The sequence below is a fragment of the Monomorium pharaonis genome, chromosome 7 (assembly GCF_013373865.1).
Source record: "Monomorium pharaonis isolate MP-MQ-018 chromosome 7, ASM1337386v2, whole genome shotgun sequence".
Taxonomy (NCBI): Eukaryota; Metazoa; Arthropoda; class Insecta; order Hymenoptera; family Formicidae; genus Monomorium; species Monomorium pharaonis.
In genome coordinates, this window is record NC_050473.1 from 4,985,480 (window position 1) to 5,008,186 (window position 22,707).

General features: G+C 27.9%; 3 protein-coding genes and 1 long non-coding RNA gene across 14 annotated transcripts in view; 1 reads left to right on the top strand and 3 right to left on the bottom strand.

The window, feature by feature from the left end:
• The window catches only part of LOC105835489 (sodium/potassium-transporting ATPase subunit beta-1), a 42,449-nt gene extending 22,773 nt beyond the window's left edge, over positions 1-19,676 (bottom strand). The window contains exons 1-8 of one of the 4 annotated variants that reach the window (XM_036289337.1): positions 19,201-19,676; positions 18,958-19,116; positions 18,671-18,859; positions 16,794-16,913; positions 14,519-14,694; positions 14,291-14,386; positions 12,624-12,789; positions 10,219-10,457 (exon numbers count right to left, since the gene is read on the bottom strand). In XM_036289337.1, the coding sequence (XP_036145230.1) occupies positions 10,357-10,457; positions 12,624-12,789; positions 14,291-14,386; positions 14,519-14,694; positions 16,794-16,913; positions 18,671-18,859; positions 18,958-19,093 (984 nt within the window). In that variant the 5' untranslated portion in view covers positions 19,094-19,116; positions 19,201-19,676 and the 3' untranslated portion in view covers positions 10,219-10,356. Of the gene's footprint in view, positions 1-10,218; positions 10,458-12,623; positions 12,790-14,290; positions 14,387-14,518; positions 14,695-16,793; positions 16,914-18,670; positions 18,860-18,957 lie in introns of those variants that run through there. The other 3 variants (XM_028195255.2, XM_036289339.1, XM_036289338.1) reach the window with 3 other exon arrangements.
• LOC105835488 (myosin regulatory light chain 2) lies at positions 596-10,151 on the top strand. Its single transcript, XM_012678812.3, has 5 exons — positions 596-701; positions 3,735-3,956; positions 6,512-6,695; positions 6,776-6,848; positions 8,320-10,151. The coding sequence occupies exons 1-5, from the start codon at positions 699-701 to the stop codon at positions 8,471-8,473; spliced, it is 636 nt and encodes a 211-aa protein (XP_012534266.1). The 5' UTR covers positions 596-698; the 3' UTR covers positions 8,474-10,151.
• Positions 4,419-6,505, bottom strand: LOC114255735. The gene is made up of 2 exons (XR_003626924.2): positions 5,401-6,505; positions 4,419-5,305 (listed from the first exon to the last, which is right to left on the bottom strand). It is a non-coding gene; the product is annotated as an uncharacterized LOC114255735 (long non-coding RNA).
• A 950-nt stretch (positions 19,677-20,626) lies between the features above and the next one.
• Positions 20,627-22,295, bottom strand: LOC105835492 (vesicle transport through interaction with t-SNAREs homolog 1B). Of its 8 annotated transcripts, none has more exons than XM_028195257.2 (3): positions 22,147-22,165; positions 21,364-21,798; positions 20,627-21,270 (listed from the first exon to the last, which is right to left on the bottom strand). In XM_028195257.2, the coding sequence occupies exon 3, from the start codon at positions 21,151-21,153 to the stop codon at positions 20,809-20,811; it is 345 nt and encodes a 114-aa protein (XP_028051058.1). In that variant the 5' UTR covers positions 21,154-21,270; positions 21,364-21,798; positions 22,147-22,165; the 3' UTR covers positions 20,627-20,808. The 8 variants fall into 8 exon arrangements, with proteins under 8 accessions (XP_028051058.1, XP_036145234.1, XP_028051063.1 ...); XM_036289341.1 differs by lacking the exon at positions 22,147-22,165 and adding an exon at positions 21,998-22,016; XM_028195262.2 differs by lacking the exon at positions 22,147-22,165 and having other exon boundaries at positions 20,627-21,161; positions 21,364-21,492; positions 21,615-21,905.
• Between the last annotated feature and the right edge of the window lie 412 nt (positions 22,296-22,707).

Sequence of the window (22,707 nt, forward strand, 5' to 3'; positions counted from 1 at the left end):
GTAATAAATAAAAAGATAGCCTGACCTAGTTTTATTATTGACACTTATAAAGAATATTTTGAGCCAAGCACACCTCAGATTTTTTGTGCTTGATATAAAGCAAAATTATATGTAAAATAAATAATTTTTTAAATGTTATTAAAACGATAAAATTCCTTTATGTTCTACAAATTTATAATGTCGTGTAAAAAATTTCCCTGATGATTATACATATGCTTCAGTTGCAATTTATCTTTAGTACATAGCATTCAATTAACTCGCAATCAATCAGAAGAATGGCCCAAATAGAACACAGAAGTCATAATTATATCAGGAATACATCATCGCGCCTTTATTTATTGCTTATAAATGACAATAGTCCTTATGGTGTCATTAACTACAGAGTTCTACCTATGAATATTTCGGCGCTGGAAATGGATCGTCGTCCTCGTCGAAGTGAGAATTATCAGTTCTACACTCCCTAGCAAACTCTTTTAGTCGAAACGTCGAAAGGGTCGCTATTTTGAGGCGACTCGCACTAAATATGGTCAGATAGACGTTGCACCCGGAGCAGAGCACCCGGGCTCGGACCAACCTCCGAAACGCTGGTGGGGGAAATCCACAGAAGTTACTTAGACAAGTTCGGCTCTATAATTCAAACAGTTGGTTCGTCGTAACCATCTCGTATTGTCCATCTCTTAGAAAATCGGCCTGTAGACATGGTAAGTCAAAAAGATTCTACGTCAATCTTTCTCCGGTTTGTTTTCAAGAATCGCGCAAGGTTTTATTGGATACGAGAAAAATGCAAGGGATCGGATTTATATTTGTGATTACAAGATGCAGGAACACCACCAAATTGCAAATATAAGTGCTTTTTACGAAGATGGCTTACGCATAGTGCGATATATGTATGTTGAGTGATGATGAGGACATTATTGCTGTTGTTAGTATTCATGATGATGAAGTGTAACAGTGATTTTCGTTAAATTTTTCAATTATAAAAAGCAATATTCCAAAAATAAAAATTCCAATATTACAAGTTTCATCACAAATTCCAAATAAATGTATAAAATCATTACTTGTTTGCTGAAACTTTACAATAAAACATTATTTAAAAATATTTACAAAATATTTAAACATATAAATATTATTGTGTTAATTTTTAATAAAAAATTAATTTGTAGAAAATTAAAAAATGTATTTAAAAATTAATGTAGAAATTATTTAGCACATATTTAGTATTATTTAATACAAAATTCGGTGTGAGAAAAGAGGATTTTCTTTTTTCACTTCATATATATTTTTAAATGTATTTATTTATTCTATTTTTCTTTTATCATAATAAAAATATTTCATAAAAATAAAATATTTTATGTTCTATGAATTATATTCAATATAAATTGTATTATATTATAAATAGTTTTTTATTTTTTTAAAGTTTTGCACAAATATTTTTATGCAAAACTTTAATTTACAGATAGAATAAGAAGTGCATGTTTTTTCTATATTGAGAAATAAATTAAAATATAAAAATCATTTTGTTAATTATTTTTTATTACATTTTATAATATTTAGTTTTTATTTAAAAAATTTAAAAAGCTTAAATTTCTATAAAATAGCAGGTACAATTTAACTTTTTCGTTAAATCAAGATGTCTTTTCTTTTATATATATTTAAAACTAGATGAGAACAAAATATTTATTTTTACATCCTTATGTAAGATATAAGAAAAAAACGCATTTTACATTTAAAAATAAGTAAAAGTATACTTTTATTTCGCGTAAAAAATATTTTTCTGACTAATAAAATAAAACATTTATGTGTGTCCGATATTAATGTGACTTCATTTCTGCATGACAGTACAAAAGCAATTATATAAGAACGGTAATAGGAGAGGCAGAGTGTGATAACTAGAGTGTGATCGCTCTATATACGTCCTGGCAGCTTTTCCGTGCGATTCTATTTTTGGCATTAACTGGCAGCGCCCCGTGAATTTTCTTATGCGGTAATTGGACCAGGCTTCTCGATTTCATATAAAGACCAATCATCATAACTAACAAAAAGATTTATTTTAATTTATTTCTCATTATATAAAAAAACATTAGCATTTTTTTATTCTACCTGTCATAAATTGTCGTTAAAATATTTATACAAAATTAAAAAGAATAAAAACAATTTATAATGTAATTCATAAAAATTTATTGGATATAATAATATAAATATTAAAAAAAATATAAAATACAAAATGTATTTATTTTTATCAATCATGTACAATAAATTTCCAATTAATTATATATATATATATTCGTACGATATATATATATATATATATATATATATATATATATATATATCGTACGAATACATCATTTTTTATTTATATTTACACACACATTATACAGTATAATTATACTATTTTATATTCAGCGAAATCTATTATAAATTACACTATGTATGTGTATTGATAGTCGATAGCCACAAACTATAATTTAGAATATGAGTAAATATACAATTTCATCTTCATAAGCGAAAAATTTACTATCTTAGCAAACTTTGTATTTAAATGTTTTATAAAATTGCTAAAATATCAAAATAAAAGAATATATTTTAAAGAAGATGAATAATACATTCATGATTTGTTATCTTTAAAATTAAATTAAATTTTTTTTTATAAAATGTTAAATAGGAAAAGATCCTTTTTGTATATAAAGAAAATCCTGTAAAACAAATTACTGATATTTTTTTATCTAAAAATATCTTTGAATTGCCTTTAAAAAAGTAAATTCTTGTGCATAATTAAAGTAGATTGACCGGTACAAATGCTTGGACATGTTAAAAATGTCTCGAAATACAGAACAATTTATGATTATTCGGACACATTGTATTCATATATATGTGTGTGTGTGTGTGTGTGTGTGTGTGTGTGTGTGTGTGTGTGTGTGTGTGTGTGTGTGTGTGTGATATTGTTTCTATATGTTATCCCTAGAGGAATACGGTTTCATTTTGTACATATATATTGTAGATTTTGTGTATTAAGCAAATATTGTCATCAAGTGACAGCTTTACATACCAAAAATAACATTTTTTTCGTTTTTTATATTAAATTGATCGTATTATTCCCCTAGATATATTCGTCTAGATTTTGGTGCGTACTTTAATTCTGTAAAAGTTTTGCAATTCTATAAAGCCAATTAAAAGATTAATTTAATGAAAAAATGGCGATAAAACGGACGACTTTAAGATCCCCTTAAGTTGTGAAAATATACTTACTTTAAAGAAGAAAACTTTCTTAAGTCTTCGGCACACTATACGATTTTTCATACTAAATCGCATAATCGAGGCGTTTTATTACGTATCATTGGTTTACGATTAGTAACATAATCATCCAAGCCAATCAGGACACGTAATAAGACGCTTCGTATGCGATCTAGCCTGAAAAATTGTATCGTGTGCCGAAGGCTTTTGGATTAATATATTATAAAATATTCAAATTAAATTCGATTTTCTTGAATACAGTTTTACAATATCCTTGAAATAAAAATAAATTTTTTTTGTAAGTACATGATACTGAGATTTTCTAATACTTGTTATATGAGTATATCTTAAAACTATTATCAAGAATATACTCTTTGTTAAAGAAAACAATTACTTAAAAGAAGAAAAGAAATCTCAGTAATTGCTTTACTTAGCAATAGAATATTTTTCTTCGTATAACAACAGTAAAAAGTATTTAGCAAAATAATTTCATATTCTAGGCAGATAAAGAGAAGAAAAAGAAAACTAAGAAGAAGGAGGAGGCACCAGCTGCCGAACCTGAGCCAGCACCAGTTGAAGAGAAAGCACCAACTCCACCTTCAGGTACACCAAAAGACTCTGGTTCCGCCAGAGCAAGCAGTCGCGGTAGCCGCAAGGCTAAACGCAGCGGATCCAGTGTCTTCTCTATGTTCTCTCAGAAACAAGTGGCCGAATTTAAAGAGGTATGATCTAAGAACAATAATTCGCACACAATCTTAATTTTATGTGTGCTTCTAGATTCTTTTGGACTTTTTATTCTGACTTTTCCAATTATTCTAATCTAATACAATTAGCGTTCTCTTAACCCCCAAAAATTCTCGAAAATTTTAGAAAAAGTTTTTTCTGATTTTTTCTTACGTTATTTTTGCTTTGTTTTTAGATAATTTTATCTTTACGGATTTATCCGTCAATGATTTTAAGATTTTTCCACATTTCAAAACTTGAATAAATAATTAAGTAATTCATTAACAAACTATCTAGTCTACTATCATTATTACAGTCAATTTTTTCATATTGTTCGGAAAAAATAAACAAAACTAAATTTTTCCTTCAATTTTAATTTTACAAAAAATTAGTAATACTAATATTTTATTATTTATAATTTTTTATAATTGTAGGAAAAGAAAAGTTTTTTCATAATTTTATTTTTCTAGAAATTTAAGAACATATTAAAGATAACAGTATTCCTCTGTTTATTCCCAAGTAGGAATATTAGTGAGATATTGATTTAAAATCAATTCTCTCTTTTATTGAGTACCGACGCGATACTATTACAGATTCTAATATTATTATTATAAAAATGTAATACTGGACATTATTAAATTGGTCAGTAATTATTACTTACTTTGAATATTAAAAGTATTAACAACAGTGTTTTTAATACTTAAAATAAGTATTAATTACTAGCCAATTTAATATTGTCCAGTATGATATTTTTATTAGGATAGTCGATATAGTACTGGAAGTACTTAAAATATAGTAGGAGAAAGGGGGATAAGATGACAACCCTAACGTTTGTCAATTTTTTTCTAATTTCTGTGAGGGGGGGTGTAAGAATAATGATCTATTCTTTTTTTAAATTTACTAAAGCTTTTTGTATCTAACATAAAAATTAAAAGCTGTTAAATAAATTATAATTTTGAAAAATTTTGATTTTCTTCGTGTCAATTTCGCCATCTTGCCCCCTATGTGGATGTGATTTTCAGTAGCGAAAAGAGTCAAATTAATTGACATTATAACCTATCTATTCTTTATCTGTATAAACATCAATTTTCTTATTTATTTAACAATATATTATATTAATAGTAATTACTTTATTTTTTAAAAATAACAAAATGAATAAATTGCATATGATAAAATTTATTTACAAATTATCAGTATAACCAATATCGCAAATTATAAACTTAATTTGCATAACATTAACGCAATTACGTTCGTTGCAGAACATAATCTGCAAGTACAAATACGCCATCTGGAATCATCCGTCATCTTACCCGTAGTATTCACTTATTTATTTAATAAAAAGGTTACACTGTAAAAAATAAAAAATATGAATGCATAGTTTTTAACTATACTATATATGATTTTATTTAAAAATTAGTAATCGACAGTATTTAGTATAATTACGTCATTTCCTATAAACAAATGCCAAAATGTTATACATGGGTGTACCTAAAACACATTTATAATTATATTATCCACTTTTGTGGACTGATTAAAACAATTAATAAACTACAACAAATAATCTATTATCTAAAGACTTTAATGAGTTCAATATTGGGTTGATATCTGTTATTGGTTTAAAAAAAATTAGCGATTCGTCATCTTATCCACTTTATCATCTTACCCTTTTTTCCCGACTATTACGTACCATACGTCACAGTGTTGATTTCTTATCGCATACTTTTTACTTCAGTTTTTTTTCGCTCTTATAATGCGCTGCATGGTATTTTTATCAAAATAAGAGAATTTAATCCTTTGTATACACACTTATTTTTTCAACTTTTACATACACACTGGGTGGTTGCCATTCATGGCAATTTTCAAACAGCTGTATTTTTTAAAATATTTATACTAAAATTGTAATTTAATGTCAATGTATACATTAGTTAATAGTACATTAATATTATTTTAATTCTCGACTACAGAGATACAGTGCTGAAATATAAAATTCATTTTTCATTATAATATCGGTATCCGATATGCAATACTAATAATGTATTCTATTTCCATTTGGGATCTTCTATGACATTCTGATCTTCCAATTTGATCTTTCATTATACTTCTGTTACACTATATACAAAACATATACAAAACATGTACACAAAAAAGATTTTAAAATAGAGAGAGAATTAAAAGTTTTAAAATAGAGAGAAAATCTTTAATATATTAACCTCAGACATTTAAAGGCAAATAATAAGAACTTATAAGAAAAGTGTTCCTCTCTGATTTCAATAAAACTTTGTAGAGAAAATCGAAATATTTAATACGTACTTTTTTCTTATCAGCAGCCAAACATGTTTAAGGGATGAAATTAGTTTTCAAAAATAGAAAAATGTTTATTTTTTAGCTGTAACTTCTGAACAAATGTGATCGCATAATTTCATAAATTATATAGACCATACAGAATTTTAAAAGTTATTCAGTGACATTTATTAAGTAAAAGTTATTAAGTATACATTTATAAAAATAAAATTTATAAAAATTAAGTACTTTATTATCTTTGTTATGTTCACAGGCATTCCAGCTAATGGACGCGGATAAAGACGGTATTATTGGTAAGAATGATCTTCGCGCAGCCTTTGACTCCGTTGGTCGATTGGCAACTGATAAGGAAATCGAAGAAATGCTTAATGAAGCACCAGCGCCCATCAATTTCACTCAACTATTGAACTTATTCGCTGTTCGTATGTCAGGATCGGGTATGTACAATTATATTATTAATTTGAAGAAACAATTAAAAAACGTTTTAAAAATTGAATATAATTGTTTGGCCAATCAGGTGCTGACGAGGACGATGTTGTAATCAATGCCTTCAAGACATTCGACGAGAATGGCAAAATCGACGGTGAAAGGTGCATATTATAATAAGAAATATCCTGATACATATTTTCCAATTCATATTTAAGACTTTTAAATATAAAATTAAGGCATAAAATATATAGGGATTTACATAACATGAGAATTGTAAATAAAATTTACAAAATTTACAAAATTATTTACAAAAAAGTATTTTAATTGAAACATTGAAAGTTGTATGGTCCGTGTTAAAGAAGGACAAACAATAAAATTTATTAAGAAGAATCAATTTTTCAAGTTCAAAATGAAGATCACGATAAAGGTCAAAATAAATATTACTATTCTTTAAAATAAAATTATATAATTTTTTATACACACACACAATATGATTATTATATTATTTTGCATATAAAAGTATTAAAATGGAGTTATGAGAATATCAATAATTTTCAAAATAGTTTATTCTGTTATACTTCGACATAAAATATAAAATATCTAGTAAACTATTAATTTTGTGATAATTGTACCTCAATTCTTGTGTTAGAATGATAAGCTAAATTAATTTATGTAAAAAAACATACCATATAGCCCAGAACCTTGCAACTACATTATAACAATATTGCAATTTATATATTGCAAATATTTTAAAAACATTACAAAAATATAAATATAATGTGCAATTCAATTTTAATGATGTTGCAGCAATATTTTAAATAAATTGTAAAAATTTTCTAAAATTTTGTGTTTTTAAATATTTGTGTATATATGCATATTTTTTGATACTTAAATGATTAGTCATGTGGAGCTATTTTCAAAAATACTTAGTAATAACAATTTTCTCAATTAAAAAAATTCTTCGAACTAAAATATAATTTTATAAATATATTTTAAATTTATAATTTCGTTTTTACAAAGTTTTAATATCAAAATTTAATTCCTTAAAGAATTTTAAAAATTATAACATTATTTAAATCGAATAATCTGTAGAACATATATACAAATGTGCTAAAGATTAAAAAAACAATTATATAAATGTAAATTTACGATAAAATTACGATAATAATATACGTGTTTTAGTACGTATTAATATATTTTTTATATATTAATATATTTTGTACATAATACTTATTAATATATTTTTTATATATTAGTACATATTTTATATACATATACATAAATTTGTATAAAACAAATAAATAAAAATGTTATTAATAAGGCAAAATTTATATAATTATTTTTTAATTTGTAATACTTGTATACATATCGATTGTTCGTTTAAATTAAAACCATCTCATTTATCATGACACTATAAAGTATTAAGTATATATTTTATTATGTAATATTGCCGCAATATTTTTAAAACTGTACGCGCACGTGCAAACACACACACGCACGCACACACACGCACGCACGCACGCACGCACGCACGCACGCACGCACACACACACACACACACACACACACACGTATATGCGAGCATGTAAATGAAAAAAAATATATAAAGTGATTTTTATGTTTGTTATACAGATTAAGGCATGCTTTAATGACGTGGGGTGATAAATTCACGCCAAAAGAAGTAAACGACGCATTCGATCAGATGTACATCGATGATAAAGGTTTCATCGATACTCCAAGTTTAATTGCCATGTTAACTGGTACAGGTGAAGAAGAGGAGGAATAAGACCAATTCAAATTATATAATCAAGAAAAAAATGTTCCTCGTGGTTGAAACTTCGTCATAATATCAGATAATATCAGATTCACACAAAATTTGCCTTAAGACAGAAATTTTATATTTAATCCTCCACCTTTCTTGCCTTCTCTCTCTCTCTTTCTCTCTCTCTCTCTCTCTCTCTCTCTCTCTTTCTCTCTCTCTCCCCTTCTCTTCATACTTTTCTACTAGTTGACAAAGATGTAACGAGAATGAAATTACTATATCATTCAATCTAAACAACTTTAGACTAAATAAGAGAATGAACATCGTCTCATTTGCTTTCTGCTCATTTTTAAAAATATTTTTTCATCTTTCTCTGTTTTTTTTTGCTATTTTTTGTTCTTTTCTCTCTCCATATTTCTCTCTCTCTCTCTCTCTCTCTCTCTCTCTCTCTCTCTCTCTCTCTCTCTCCTATATTTATTTTTTTTTTCTATAAAGCTTTTTCTCCCGTTCCTTATTGAAATGAATATTTCTCTTTATCTTTTGTCGCTTTCTTTCTCTTTTAATTTTTCCATCTAATATTTTGTTTTCTCTCTCTCTCTCTCTCTCTCTCTCCCTCTCCCTCCCCCTCTCTACCTGTCTTTATCTTCTTGCTAGAAATATTATTGATTCCAGAGAAAACAGCGAATCTAAAAAAACAATAAATTCCAATAGAATTCATCCAGGTATACGAATTAATATTCAGAAACGTGAAATGATTAATAATCTTAAGATTGAACATCAAATGTTCAATTCTTTTGAACAGAAAATATATTTGAACTGTTTAAATTCATTTTAGATAAAAAAGTTCAAAATTATTATAATTCAAATTTGAAAAATTAGAAGTATTACGCACAATAAGTGAAATAAGGAAAATCAAATAAAGAATAACGAATAATATATTGAAAGAAAACACATAAAATGTTCTTTATTCAACATATTTAACTTATTCCTTATTTTTTGTTCCTTATCCTTATTCTTTGATTTCTGTTTTTTAATTCTCCATTTATTGTGCATAGCTCTTTAATGTAAAAAAAAAAACTCATAGAAATTTGCTCCTTTGTTCCTAATGCAGATTGCATTTTCAATCTGTTTTACTGTATGAACTATATAAGCTATTGACATAAAAAATCAATATGTAGACCAAAAGCTTAAGTTCGAACTGTCCAACTGTCTAAATATTCAAATTAATGCTCTTTTTTTATTTCGAACTATTTGAACAGATCAAACATACAATGTGTTCGAATATTTTGTCTAAACCCTAATACAAACTATGTCGATAAAAAAAGCTTTATCCTGCCTTTTTCTCATTTACATATAATAAAAATATTAATTCCTTATAGTATTCTATTTCAATAAAAATTCTGTAAATTTTGTCAATAGCTTTGAATCATTATTCTGTCGTTAGAATCGATTTAACCTTTCGAATTGCAAGTGATTAGACAGATATTATATATTTTTTGCTATCTCTAAAAATCTGGATATACGGCAATTTGAGTCAATCAACAAAAAAACCTTATCATACATAAAAATGCTGCCTTCATTTTTATAGATATACCTCAGATTACGTTCTATAAAATATAATGTAAAATATGATATGAAATACACACCTTTTCATGTATTATTAATGTAACATAATACATAATAAAGAAATCATTGACAATAAGAATATTATTTATATAATTTAAAATATTCAATTTTAAATTATATAATTTAAAATATTTAATTTTAAATTATATAAGAACTTTCTAAATAAAGAACATTTATTTTTTATTTTGCACAAAATATGCATAATTTCTTATACTTGCATTTTTAAATAAGTATTTGAAGTATATAAACATTCGTCGATCATATCACACACGTCGATCATCTTATGGTTCACCCAAAATTATTTGAAAATCCAATGCGTTTTGTGCATTTTTATTAATATTAAGCGCCCACAAACTACATTCCACAGTTATTAATCTAAACGCTGAAAACATTTAATTGGATTAAAATATCCAGCTAACAAATGCATGTTAAAATGATGTCAAAATTTGGTTAGAAAATGACCAAAAATGACCATTGTAATAATGTTAAAATAACGGAAAAATAATTACTCAGATAGCCAAATATCTTAATATTGCTATCATGTTACCAACAATCCTTGTGGCTCATTTAGATTAACTTAGGAACAAAAAGCATCTTGAAAGAGTATTATGAGACAGCATTATATCTGTTAAATTGAACTCATACAAATTCTATCTTTAACAATAATAAATTAATAGTAACGTGACAGCATCAATTTGTTATCAATCATTGTTGTCATGTTGTTGTTATATCGCAAACAATATAATATATGTACTAATATTGCTAATGGTTTTTTAAGTTATTAATTGATTGCACGTGTAAATAGTCAAGTTACTGAATTCGTAATGTTTTGTTTCTATGTCAACAAATGTATAACAAATATACATGTAATACGTTTACTCGAAATGTCACATCGCGTTTGGTTACCTGGGTAATATCACAGATCAATAATGATATTTCAAAACGTTAAAATAACGTAATTTTATAATTTTTTATTTTTTAGTAAATTTATTTCATGACTTTTCAATAACGTACTCTTGTAAAAAAGTTTTCATGTATAATAATATACAGGATGTTTCAAAATTTTGGATGTAGAATACACGATATGATTCTTAGCACTAATGTCTGCAAATAAATCGAATTTTGTTTTTTTTTTTCAAACATTTCGATGACTTCAAACAAAATCTGATCGGATTTTTGTCCGATCTAAGGCTGACATCCATAATCGATTTTTATTTCAGGACCGTCTCAAGTAATGTCTTAAGATGTTAATGTCGCTCTGTGATTAGTCGATGACAGTACTAAGATGATCTTAAATGTAAGATTCGACTATAAATACCAGTCTAAATGTTTGTAAATATCCGTTTGTTATTTTTTAAAAGATTAATTTAATCGGACAATGTTTTCTCAATGTTAATTGTATTAATTTATGATTTATCATTTTAATGTAAAATAACTTAATAAAATTGTACACATACATTTTCTGATGCAAAAAGTTATAAACTTTTGATTATATTTTTCTCATCATGAAAACTTTTATATGTTCACAAAGTTCTTCTGCCAAAACTGAAACATCCCTTATAAAAATGTAATACTAGGCAATATTAATCCTAGAACGTTATACCGGGATAGTTTTGCAAAACCTAACAAATTTGATTTTAACTCTTAATTTACCAAATTAAGGGATCGACACCGACCACAATTCAATTCAAAGTCTTAAGAATTGAGAGAGACGCTAGCTGGCGTTGGAACGTTATTAGCCTTTGAGCAGTACAAACATAAAATAAAATGGAACGTTTACAGTATACTCCAATCTGATATTTGTGTATACATTTCGTTCGGATACCGGAAGGTTTAAGCATAATGCATAAATTTTTTCAGATTTTTTGAATGATATTTACTATATTTTTAAAGCGTAAGGTCAATTATACCCCCCCCCTTTTCAGTTAAACGATGTAAAAAAAGCGTTTCAGGAATTAGATTAATATCTCGGTTATTATTTAATTTTTTTACTTTTAATTTAATTTATTGTGCATCAGTAAATTGCAAGTAAAAGTATGTATATATATATATATATATATATATATATGTATATACATATATATACATATAAAGGATGTTTATATATATATATATATATATATATATATATATATTTGTAAAACATATATAGATGTAGAGCACTTTTATATATATACAGAGTGTTTCGCATAAGATATGAAATACTTTACAGAAACACAGACGGGATCAAGGTAAACATGAAAGTCCACTATAGTTTTTGGATATCTCCAATGATAGCCGAGATATTAATTTTTCAAATTGTACGAATGAGAGCGCGCTAAGGAAAATGCTGAGCCGCTCGAGCTACAGCACGGCCCACTGTGTCAAGCATTGGCTGCCAAGGCCATGGATTTGAAGCAGACATTTATCATAATATGGATTTTATTGGAAATCTACCTAGGAAGTAGATCCTTTGAGCTATAAAGCGTGTCTAATAAACATATAATAGATGTCATGTTTTATAGCTCAAAGCGAGAAAAAAAGAAAAAGAGAGATTATAATAATTTACATGAAATATTTTTAAAACGCAGGGCGACTAGCGGTGCTAAATAATCTGGCTGTCCTACAAACGGAAAATATTGCACGGAAAAACCAGGACTCGGGAAATATTCAATTTCTCCAATGTGCTCTTTATCGACGTTATTCACTCCATCACACCATAACCAGATTTGAAACTGTTTAATTATTATAAAACAAAATTATTGTACATATATACATATATATTATATATCTACATGGTAATTCATTTTAAACAATGCGGGCAATTTTCTCGTAAACTAAGCAAAATATCAAAAAATAATTTAGACAAAAGTTGTATGGTTTTAAGAGAGCCGTAAGATGGTACTATTGGTTTGACCTTAGATGGTCATTTACAAATCACGTAAAAGTCACCTCTAATTTCTTAAATGGAACCTACTATTTTTCATTAAATAATCTTGTAGCTTATCTCGAAAGCTTTCCAAAACAATATAGTTAAATTATTTTTCATTAAGTATTATTTGAGTTACAAGACTCCGTATCTTGCCTTAACTAGTTGGATCCTCTAAAATAAAACTATCGAAAAATAAATATTTTATAAGATATATTTCATGTCAAAATAGTGCAACTTTGAAGCCTTATAATATCGAAAAATATTTAATAAAATATAACTTCTTAATTATAGTGTTTTGGAAAACTCTCGAGATAAGCTCACGTAATAAAATAAAAACACGTAATAAAAAATAGAAGGTTATATTTAAGAAATTGAAGGTGATCTTCACTTGACCTGCAAATAATTATCCAAGATCAAACCAATAGGTACTATTGGCCGCTTTAAAATCATAAAACTTTTGTCTGAAACATTTCTCGTTAACTTAGAAGTCGATTGAAAAGGACGTTAACTCGGAAGCCAGTTGGAAAAGGTGTTAACTAGAAAGCCGGTTGAAAAAGGCATTAATTTGCGCGCTCAAATTTTTCGCTTTATTTTAAGTTGGCAGCGCTGCCGAAATAATTTTGGTGCTCTATCTATATGTGCATATTAATTTTTCGTTTCAATATGTTGAAGTTTTAAATTAAGCATCAAAATTATTTCGGCAGTCAACTTAAATTGAAGCGAAAAATTTAAGCGCACGAGTTAATTTAAAAGTAATAAAACTTTTTCTATCGGCTTCCCAGTTAACGCTTTTTCAATCGGCTTCCCAGTTAACGCCCTTTTATTCGGAAGCGACGATATGAACTAAAAATATTTAATTCACAGAAAAATTGTTACTTAACACCAAGATTTACTGCAAACTGAATAAGCAATCTTATCTTTAGCTTTAAGTTTTTAACATAACTAAGCATTAAATTAACATAATATAACTTAATATGAGTTAAATTGATATTTAACACTTCTATCGTTAAAATAATAATTTATAAAAAATAAACCAAAATAATGTAGATTGGAAACAATTCTAAGACAGATTAATAAAATGTATACGTGTTAATATATTATAAATATTATTGCTTCACAATTTCTAAATTAGATCAGTTATATTTTTTTGTGTTAATTTTTTCTATATAATATTTATATCACTTCCTAACATATTTATCTTGTATTAAATTAAAAATTTGGATAAACCATTTAAGACATGCAAGTTGTGTTAAGTTTGAATTTTTACTGTGCATATCAAATTACATGATAAATTTGAATCAAACCTTGTTTGAAAATTGTATAATCTTTTGCAAAGCATGTGGCATGTTTTCTGGTAAATGAGATGATTTATTATAAGGAATTGGTACCCAGTTAAATCTCTGCAATATAAATAATTAATACAAATAAATAAAAAAGAATAAGTTAATAAATATGCTATTTTATATAAAAAATGTTAATTTAATGCTATTCAAAACAATATCTTAACAAAAATAATTAAGATAATTATTTACTTTATTAAATTTGATGAGGACACACGGCTGCAATGGATCTGTGTATCCATATGGAGGCTGTCCACAAACGCCAAGGGTTTCAATATCAAAAAAACATGTTCTTGTACTAGATCCAATTGATATCCCATCATTGCATTCCGTAAAAGTATTATATTTCTCTTTACTTTTATTATATTCTAAAATAAAAACATTTGTTATTAAATCATTTTCCTTATTTTTATTAAAATATTTACTATAAGAACTTCCATTGAAAATTTTATTTTTGAAAAACAATTACAGTCTGTTAACCAATTTTATCACTTTTTGTGAATAAAAAATATTGTATATATATTGTCACTTTTCCTTGCAGAAAAGCCGCGATCAAAAACAGACTAAGACCGGAAGGGCCAAAAAGGGCTCAAATGCCTATTATTCCGCGCGAGCAAAGTCTGGGCGCCAGACGTGCTCGACAGCATGTCGATCCGCGAAAATCACGAAAGCGGTCTCAATTCCCACGCGAAGGCCGGCTAGCTCGTCCTAATGGCAGAGGGACAGGGTCGCCGACAAGAGCGCGCAGACTACCAATATCGCGGAACACAACAGGAACGAAATAACTTGCACGACATGTTAGTAATAAATAATAAGAATTTATTTAAAGAATGAGAAAAAGTAGAATAACTGAGTTTGAGTTCGTTTTTTACGGATACACCTTGTCGCGATTTTGCTGTAAAGATTTGCTGAAAACTTTGCGCAAAGATTGCGTCATTTTGCTAGCTGGGCTCAATCCAATATTATATGTAAATGGTACAATCGTACTTGGTTCTCTGTTCTCGGGGAGCCTCTTTTATTCACCCAGTCGGTGAATCTTTTTCACGAGAAATACGCCATCTCGGGGTAGATAGTGAAATCACCCAGAAATGAAGTTGTTCTTGTTAAAACTCAATAATGCAACCCTGTTATACACAGAAAAAAAGCAAGTGTCAAATTAACTCTTATATATTCATATAAACGCATTCATTGTTTCATATATACGCAACAATACATAATCTTCTTAGAAGAATTTGAAAATCTTGAATTTCAATAATATTATAGCCTTATTTCAATACTATAATTCTTATTTCAAAAATATAATATTATTTTGATAATTTTATTCTGAAAAAATTATAATCTTCGATTTGAACATACAGTATTTTCTATTCAACATGTTTTCATTTCCATTAAAAAAAATTATTCTTAAATAACAAGAATATAAATTTGATTAAACCACATAAAATCTTAAAATAAATCTTTATTTAAGTAAATTTTTTTGATCTATACGCAATATAATCTTATTTCAAGATTTTCATTTTGAAACTAAAGGTATTGTCAAAATAACAATATCCTTTTTTTCTGTGTATGCATAAAAGATGCGTCATACTATTTGTGATAAGCCTTGCCAGCAAAAGCTAAGTTGTTTGCGGACACACCTTGTCGCAATTTTGATGCAAAAGTGTACTCGGCAAGTTTTACTTTGTTCTTGCTACTAATTTGCTGTTATTCCGTGTTTAAAAAGATTTTTTTCTGTTTCTGCCATAAATTTATTGCCATATCGTATGGCAAGGTTTACTCTGTTATTTGTGTAAATTTTGCATTTTATTATGCCGAAGAAAACCTTGTAATTTCTCTATGTAATATTTATATATAAGTCTTCCTCTGTTATTTACAGTATCGTGTGATGAAAACTTTTGTCGTAAAATTGCTCGAAACTTTTAGAAGACAAAGCAAAAAACAATTACTTATCATAAAATTGTTGTCAAAATTGAAACAATCCTTGCTATAAAGCTTTCACTGTATGTGATTTTAGTAAGCTGGCTAGCTGGGGATTAATATTTCATTTTTGTCAATTTTAATTTCGACAAGATTTGTCCTGTTCTTGCGACAATATCATATTGTGTACGATAAGATTTACCATGTTCTTGTCACAAATTTACTATTATATTGTGTACGGCAAGATTTTCCTTGTTCTTGCTACAATTTGCTATTATGCTTCATGCTAGCATGCTTTATGCTATTATGCTAGCAAGTTTTACTCTAGTTATTTTCAAAAAAAAAAAAGCATGCTTTACGATAAGCTTTATGCGGACACATCTTGTCGCAAAGTTTGCGTCATTTTGCTTGCTAAGTAGATTTATCAATAGATATTAATTATTATGTAGAAGCATATTTATTATTAGCAGAATTATATATAGATAATATTATATAGAATTATCTATAAATATTAATTATGCAGTTATTTGTTTTTATTTGGTATCCATACCTTGTAAAAAATCGCTCAAGGCTTCCACGTATCTTTTTGGACGAGCGTTCGCACTAGAATTATCTACCCAAATAATAGGAGATTTCTTGGCTAATAAAATATTCGGTTTAAAGGCAATACCTGTTAAAAAAATATATGTAATATAATATTGCAAATCTACTCAATTCTATGATGAAAATTTTTTTCAGAATTCTTATACTAGACAAAAGCTAGTATTATAACTGTCCAATAATAAAAAAACTGCGCTAAATTTCTACATGGGAATCTTATTATGTAAATGAACAAAATGTAAAAGCATAAAAACAAAATTAGTTTTAAGAAAATAATCATAATATAACATATTATTAATCATTATAAAAAATAATGCACAGAGATAAAAAATAATTAATAAGTAAAAAATAGAAAAAATTTTACTAGCTTTAAAGAGAAATAATAGAAGCCATTATAATTCCTAATATTATTTATAATTTGTGATGCTAGAATCAATTATATCCATTTCTATTATATCTTATTGTTTAGACAATAATTATTTGCGCATGAGTACGGATAATGTATGTACAAAAACATTTATAATTAATTTTCATATGTGATATTTTGTAACATAATAATTTGAATTTTGGAAAAAACCCTTTAATTTGGTAAAAAAATTTTTATTTGAAAATGTTTTTATTTGAAGAAAAATGGAGGGTATTTTGTTAAACAAAAATATGTAAAAAAAAATTTTTTACAACTTTAAAGTACTCTTGAAAACATACAACTTTTATTTAAAAATTTTTTTCTATCTTTTATACTTTCAACGATGGCCAGTAATCATTATTTATTTTGAGTATTACGAGTATTGACAGCAGTACTTTTAATACTAAAAATAAGTATTTAGGCCTGTTCTTCGTCGCTGCACTGCTGCACTAGTACAATAAGTTAGAATAAGATAAATATATTCTTCTTCATTCTAACTTATTGCACCAGATAACAGTGCAGCTACCAAGAACAAACCTTTTATTACTGGCCAATTTAATATTACCCCCATCAGTATTACATTTTTATAAGGATATAATATTAACTACAAGTATTTGTGTGTGCAATATCATATACACTGTTAAAATACTTTATTATACTTTATTTAATTTTACTTTAGAGCGCAATTTTCAAGGTTTACTTGTGACACATCACTTCATTAAAACGAATAGTTAAATCTAGTAATAAAAAGAGAGTAGAATTTACTCTTTTACCTACTTTATAGTTCAATTAATATACCTATTATATACCTACAATTAATATATCTATATAGTTAAAAAGATAACTTGGTTTACATAGTAACTTAAACACGCGCACGTGCATGCACACACACACACACAGAGGGAGGGGGGGGGGAGAGAGAGAGAGAGAGAGAGAGAGAGAGAGAGAGAGAGAGAGAGAGAGAGAGAGAGAGAGAGAGAGAGAGAGAGAGAGAGAGAGAGAGAGAGAGAGAGAGGAGAGAGAGAGAGAGAGAGAGAGAGAGAGAGCGAGAGAGAGAGAGAGAGGCGAGAGAGAGAGAGAGAGAGAGAGAGAGAGAGAGAGAGAGAGAGAGAGAGAGAGAGAGAGAGAGAGTTATTTAATACAACCAAATGTTTTTAAAAAACACTTTTTAAAAATATTGTGTGTGTGTTTGCGTACGTGTGCATATTGATTGAGATATCAGTTTTGAAATTCATTATATCTCTGCCAATTTAATTTTTAATTTTTGTTTAAAAAATATAATTTAAGAACAAAATGGTACCGGCAACCTTTATTTATTAAAAACATGAAAAATCTTCAATTTAAAATAATTTTCGGTTTAAAATTATATTTTATGCCATTTTAAATAAAATTTCTTGTTTTATTATTTATCAAAAATTTACCTGGACTATCAAAATTTAATTGACGAAAAAGTGGAAAGTTGCTGCCGAAATAAGATCTAGGTGTTAAACCGCTATAAAGGAAAAACGGTCTTTCTAATTTTGAAGCGTAGTCGATACTGATCCACATTTGTAATACAAACAATGAACCCAAGACGGTAAAGAAACAAAAGTAGAAAAGTCCCAGCAAAGCTACACACGCGAATAATTAAGATAATTTCACAATTAATAATTACTTAGAAATATATATTTAGTAATAATTAATTTTAAAAAATGTGCCTCTTAGTTACCCCATTCTTTTCCACTTCTACCAAGCAATTGTCTTCTATCTGGATTCCAAACAAATCGCCGAAAATTTCGAAGTGCTCCCAAATCGGGTTCGGGTACTCTATTTCGATAATATTCATCATCATGCAAAATAACCATTTTAAGGATTTCTTTTTGTTCGTCTGTATGTAATGACAAATTAACACAGATTAATAAAAAAAACGGAATAGATCACGAAGTAAGCAACAAACAATTCTAATCATTACACAGTTCAACAAAAGTATCTCATAGATCAGATAACTTTCTCTAGAGCAGAATTATGAAAAAAATTAAACTTGACTTTTGCATTGTTTTTCTATCTTTTTCCACTGAGTTGTAAAGGGATTTGGACAAAAATTATGAGATGTAGACGTGCTTCCCTATAAATCCCAAAGCAATACTTGATGTTTTTCATTCCACAATAGATAGATGTTAAATGTAATTAAATAACATATAATTCTTTCAGCAACCATATTGTTTTTATATAAGTATATGAATTAATATTGTTACTTAGGTCCTTTGTGAATTTCTATTTGATAGGGACCAGAAAGCGTCTGGCCGAAACGCTACGTCTGTTACGGATAAAAGATTCAAAATGTTAATTTAAACTAAATAAGATAGATGTCACGTTTGAGTTCGTATTTCTCTTTCAATTCTTTTATTCGTTATATTATATAATAATATGTATATAATATTATATATACATATATTATACATAAACATAACATGTATAATATATATACATATATTATACATATACATAAACGTTATATTATACACACAACTATTTCTTTTAATAATTCAAGAACTAAAATTCAAACAAATTTTTGCGAAAGAAAAAAAAATCGTTTCAGGATTCAGTCAAAAATACACCATTTTAAGGACAAAAGGTTGTTTTACATACACACACACACACAATACACACACACACACAATACACACACACACACACACACACACACACACACACACAATATACACAGGGTTCAGAAGCGCTCGTGCCTGACAGCGAGTTACGCCACCCTTGTCTACCTCTTGTATCCGACTCGTAATACAACTATTTTTTTTTATAATTCAAAAATTAAGTTTTGAACAAATTTTTGGAAAAGTAAAAATCGTTTCAGAATTAAGTCAAGAATACATTTTAAGAAGAAAAGGTTGTTTCGAATCTGTATACTGAAGTTTTGACAGTCAAGTCATTACAAGACTGTTTTAATTAATCTGATCTTCATTATTTACATTACTTTTATTAAATTCTCATAAAAATGTCATCTATTTTTCATTAAAAGCAAAATGTTATCTTTTTGCGAAATATAAATTTATAAATATTGCATATTTATTAAAATTTTATTAAAATTTTTCTGTCCAAGTATGGCCTGCTGTTTAATGACAAAAAATACACATCAAAATTACCCTGAATTATTGGCAATATATGACATCATTGTGTGATCCTATAAGTTATTATGGCAAGAGCATAATAACAAGAGCATAATAATTTTAAATCAATTTCAAACCAAAATGTAACTAACAAATTGCTACCTAAAATTGTCAGATCAGAAACCATTAATTTGTCAACAAAGCACTCAGTTGCTACAATTTTGCTAGTAACATATGCTCTGATCACATCTATAACATAATAGTACAAACACATTGTTCTCTGAGTACCCATAGTCTATTTTTAAAAAACTTAGTTTACATATTTTATTAAATTTTACAGAAATTGTTCAATCATTCTAATAATTAATGAATATTATATTTTATATTATGTTCAACATAACTCTACCTTAGTTTTATTATGGTTAATAATATATGGTATAGACAATTAATAACCCAGTTCACTTATGAAAAAATCTTAAGTATATAATTATGCCAAGAATGACTAATTCTAGTAATATAATCAAAATTAACACAATTTTATTTGTTAAAACCTTTAGTCGCATAACATTTAGAATTTTTCGCGTTTTATCCAATTCCTCATCCGTCTGTGACAATCTCCGCTTTGCTCGTAGGAGACGATCTCTTTGTTCACCCAATTCAGAAATCACTTCTGTGCCAATCTGCTCGCTCTCTGCTGCAACAGCCTGAGATCTTGCAACCGATTGTGCTGAACGTTCCAATGCTGCATTTCCATCCAGCAAGATACGCCGATGTTCAGCATCCCAATCCACGCCGAAATTCATTTTCGTTACTTATATTATTCAATCAGCATACACGGTAAATAGAAAATAAATATGATTAAACATTGCTTGTAAGTTTTACATATCCTCCGTTGCGTCCGAAACATCAAAATTATTGCACTGATAAATAAACATAATAAATAAAACAGTATTTTATAATAGAAAAAATTACCTACTCTAAGAAATAACTTTTATTTTATTTTAATACATTACCTTTTTGTTTGTTAATTAAAAATTATTTGATCAGAAACTGTTTATCTTCTTTTACTTGTTAATTAATGATATTTGGCTTATTCGTATAGGTCTATTTCTTCTTCTCCTTTTCCGTTTGAATTTCTGTCCCTAACAAGACAAAGTACCAGAATTCCTATAGTTTTGTAGGGCGATGATCGTTGGGGGTGAGCATGCCCTATATTTGTTTCAATATATGTCTATTTAAATGAATAATATACTTCTTAAATGACCATTTGTCATTAACTCGCATAGCTGACATGAAATGACCAGAATGACGATCAGGCGTATTTCTGGTCTAGAGCAGTCTAGAGAGACTGAAGACTCATGAATGTGTTTAATCAGTAGGTTTGTTCGCGTTGCTTGAAATCCCCAAAATTTTTTACACTTTAAACGAGATAAATATATACTCGAGCACTGGAGAAAGAGAAAGCGAAGATGTCGAATGCGAAAAAGGCAAATAACGCGAACAGAGGCTCGATTCTTGAATTCATTCGCAAGAGAAACATATTCGCAAATTCTGTTCTTACAAAAAAGTTGGAAATTTATTGGCTATCGTATGACTTTTAACCAATAAACTTGCAACTTTTCTGTTAGAGCGGATATTTTCGCATACGTTTTCTTGCGAATGAATTCAAGAATCGAGCCCCAGGGGCCCGATTCTTGAAGTCATTCGCAAGAGAAACGTATACGCAAATACTCGCTCTAACAGAAAGTTGTAAGTTTATTGGTTAATAGCCATACGATAGCCAATAAATTTCTAACTTTTCTGTAAGAACAGAATTTGCGAATACGTTTCTCTTGCGAATAAATTCAAGAATAGAGCCCCAGGCCCATTGACTGCCATTGACTGCCCATTGGCCTTGTTTACACCGATCGTTTGATCTGAGAGGGGTCATTGCGTCGTTTTAGGTGTTTTCATTTATCAGCGCCTCTATGTGCACAAAATGTGCACATTGAACTATGTAATCAAATCTATGAATTCCGTAGGTAATATGCATGACTTTTTGAGTCTCTTGTATGCTATGTCCACATTTATTTAGTTTTGTTTCATGCTATACCCGTAAATTTTACAATTATATGCATTCATATTTTAAATCCATTTTATGCAAATGTGCATATTCGTGTTCTATAAATGTGCAATACCACATATACATGATATAAATTCAATTAATTGATTTCATAAAAATTCACTCACCGATTGCTGTCGCTGCTCCTGCTGCTGATGCTGCTGCTGCTACTGCTACATTCCTTTTCCGGAATACCGAGTCGCTCCATGAATACCGCTTTCTGCTGACATCATCCTGCTATTCTCGAACTACACAT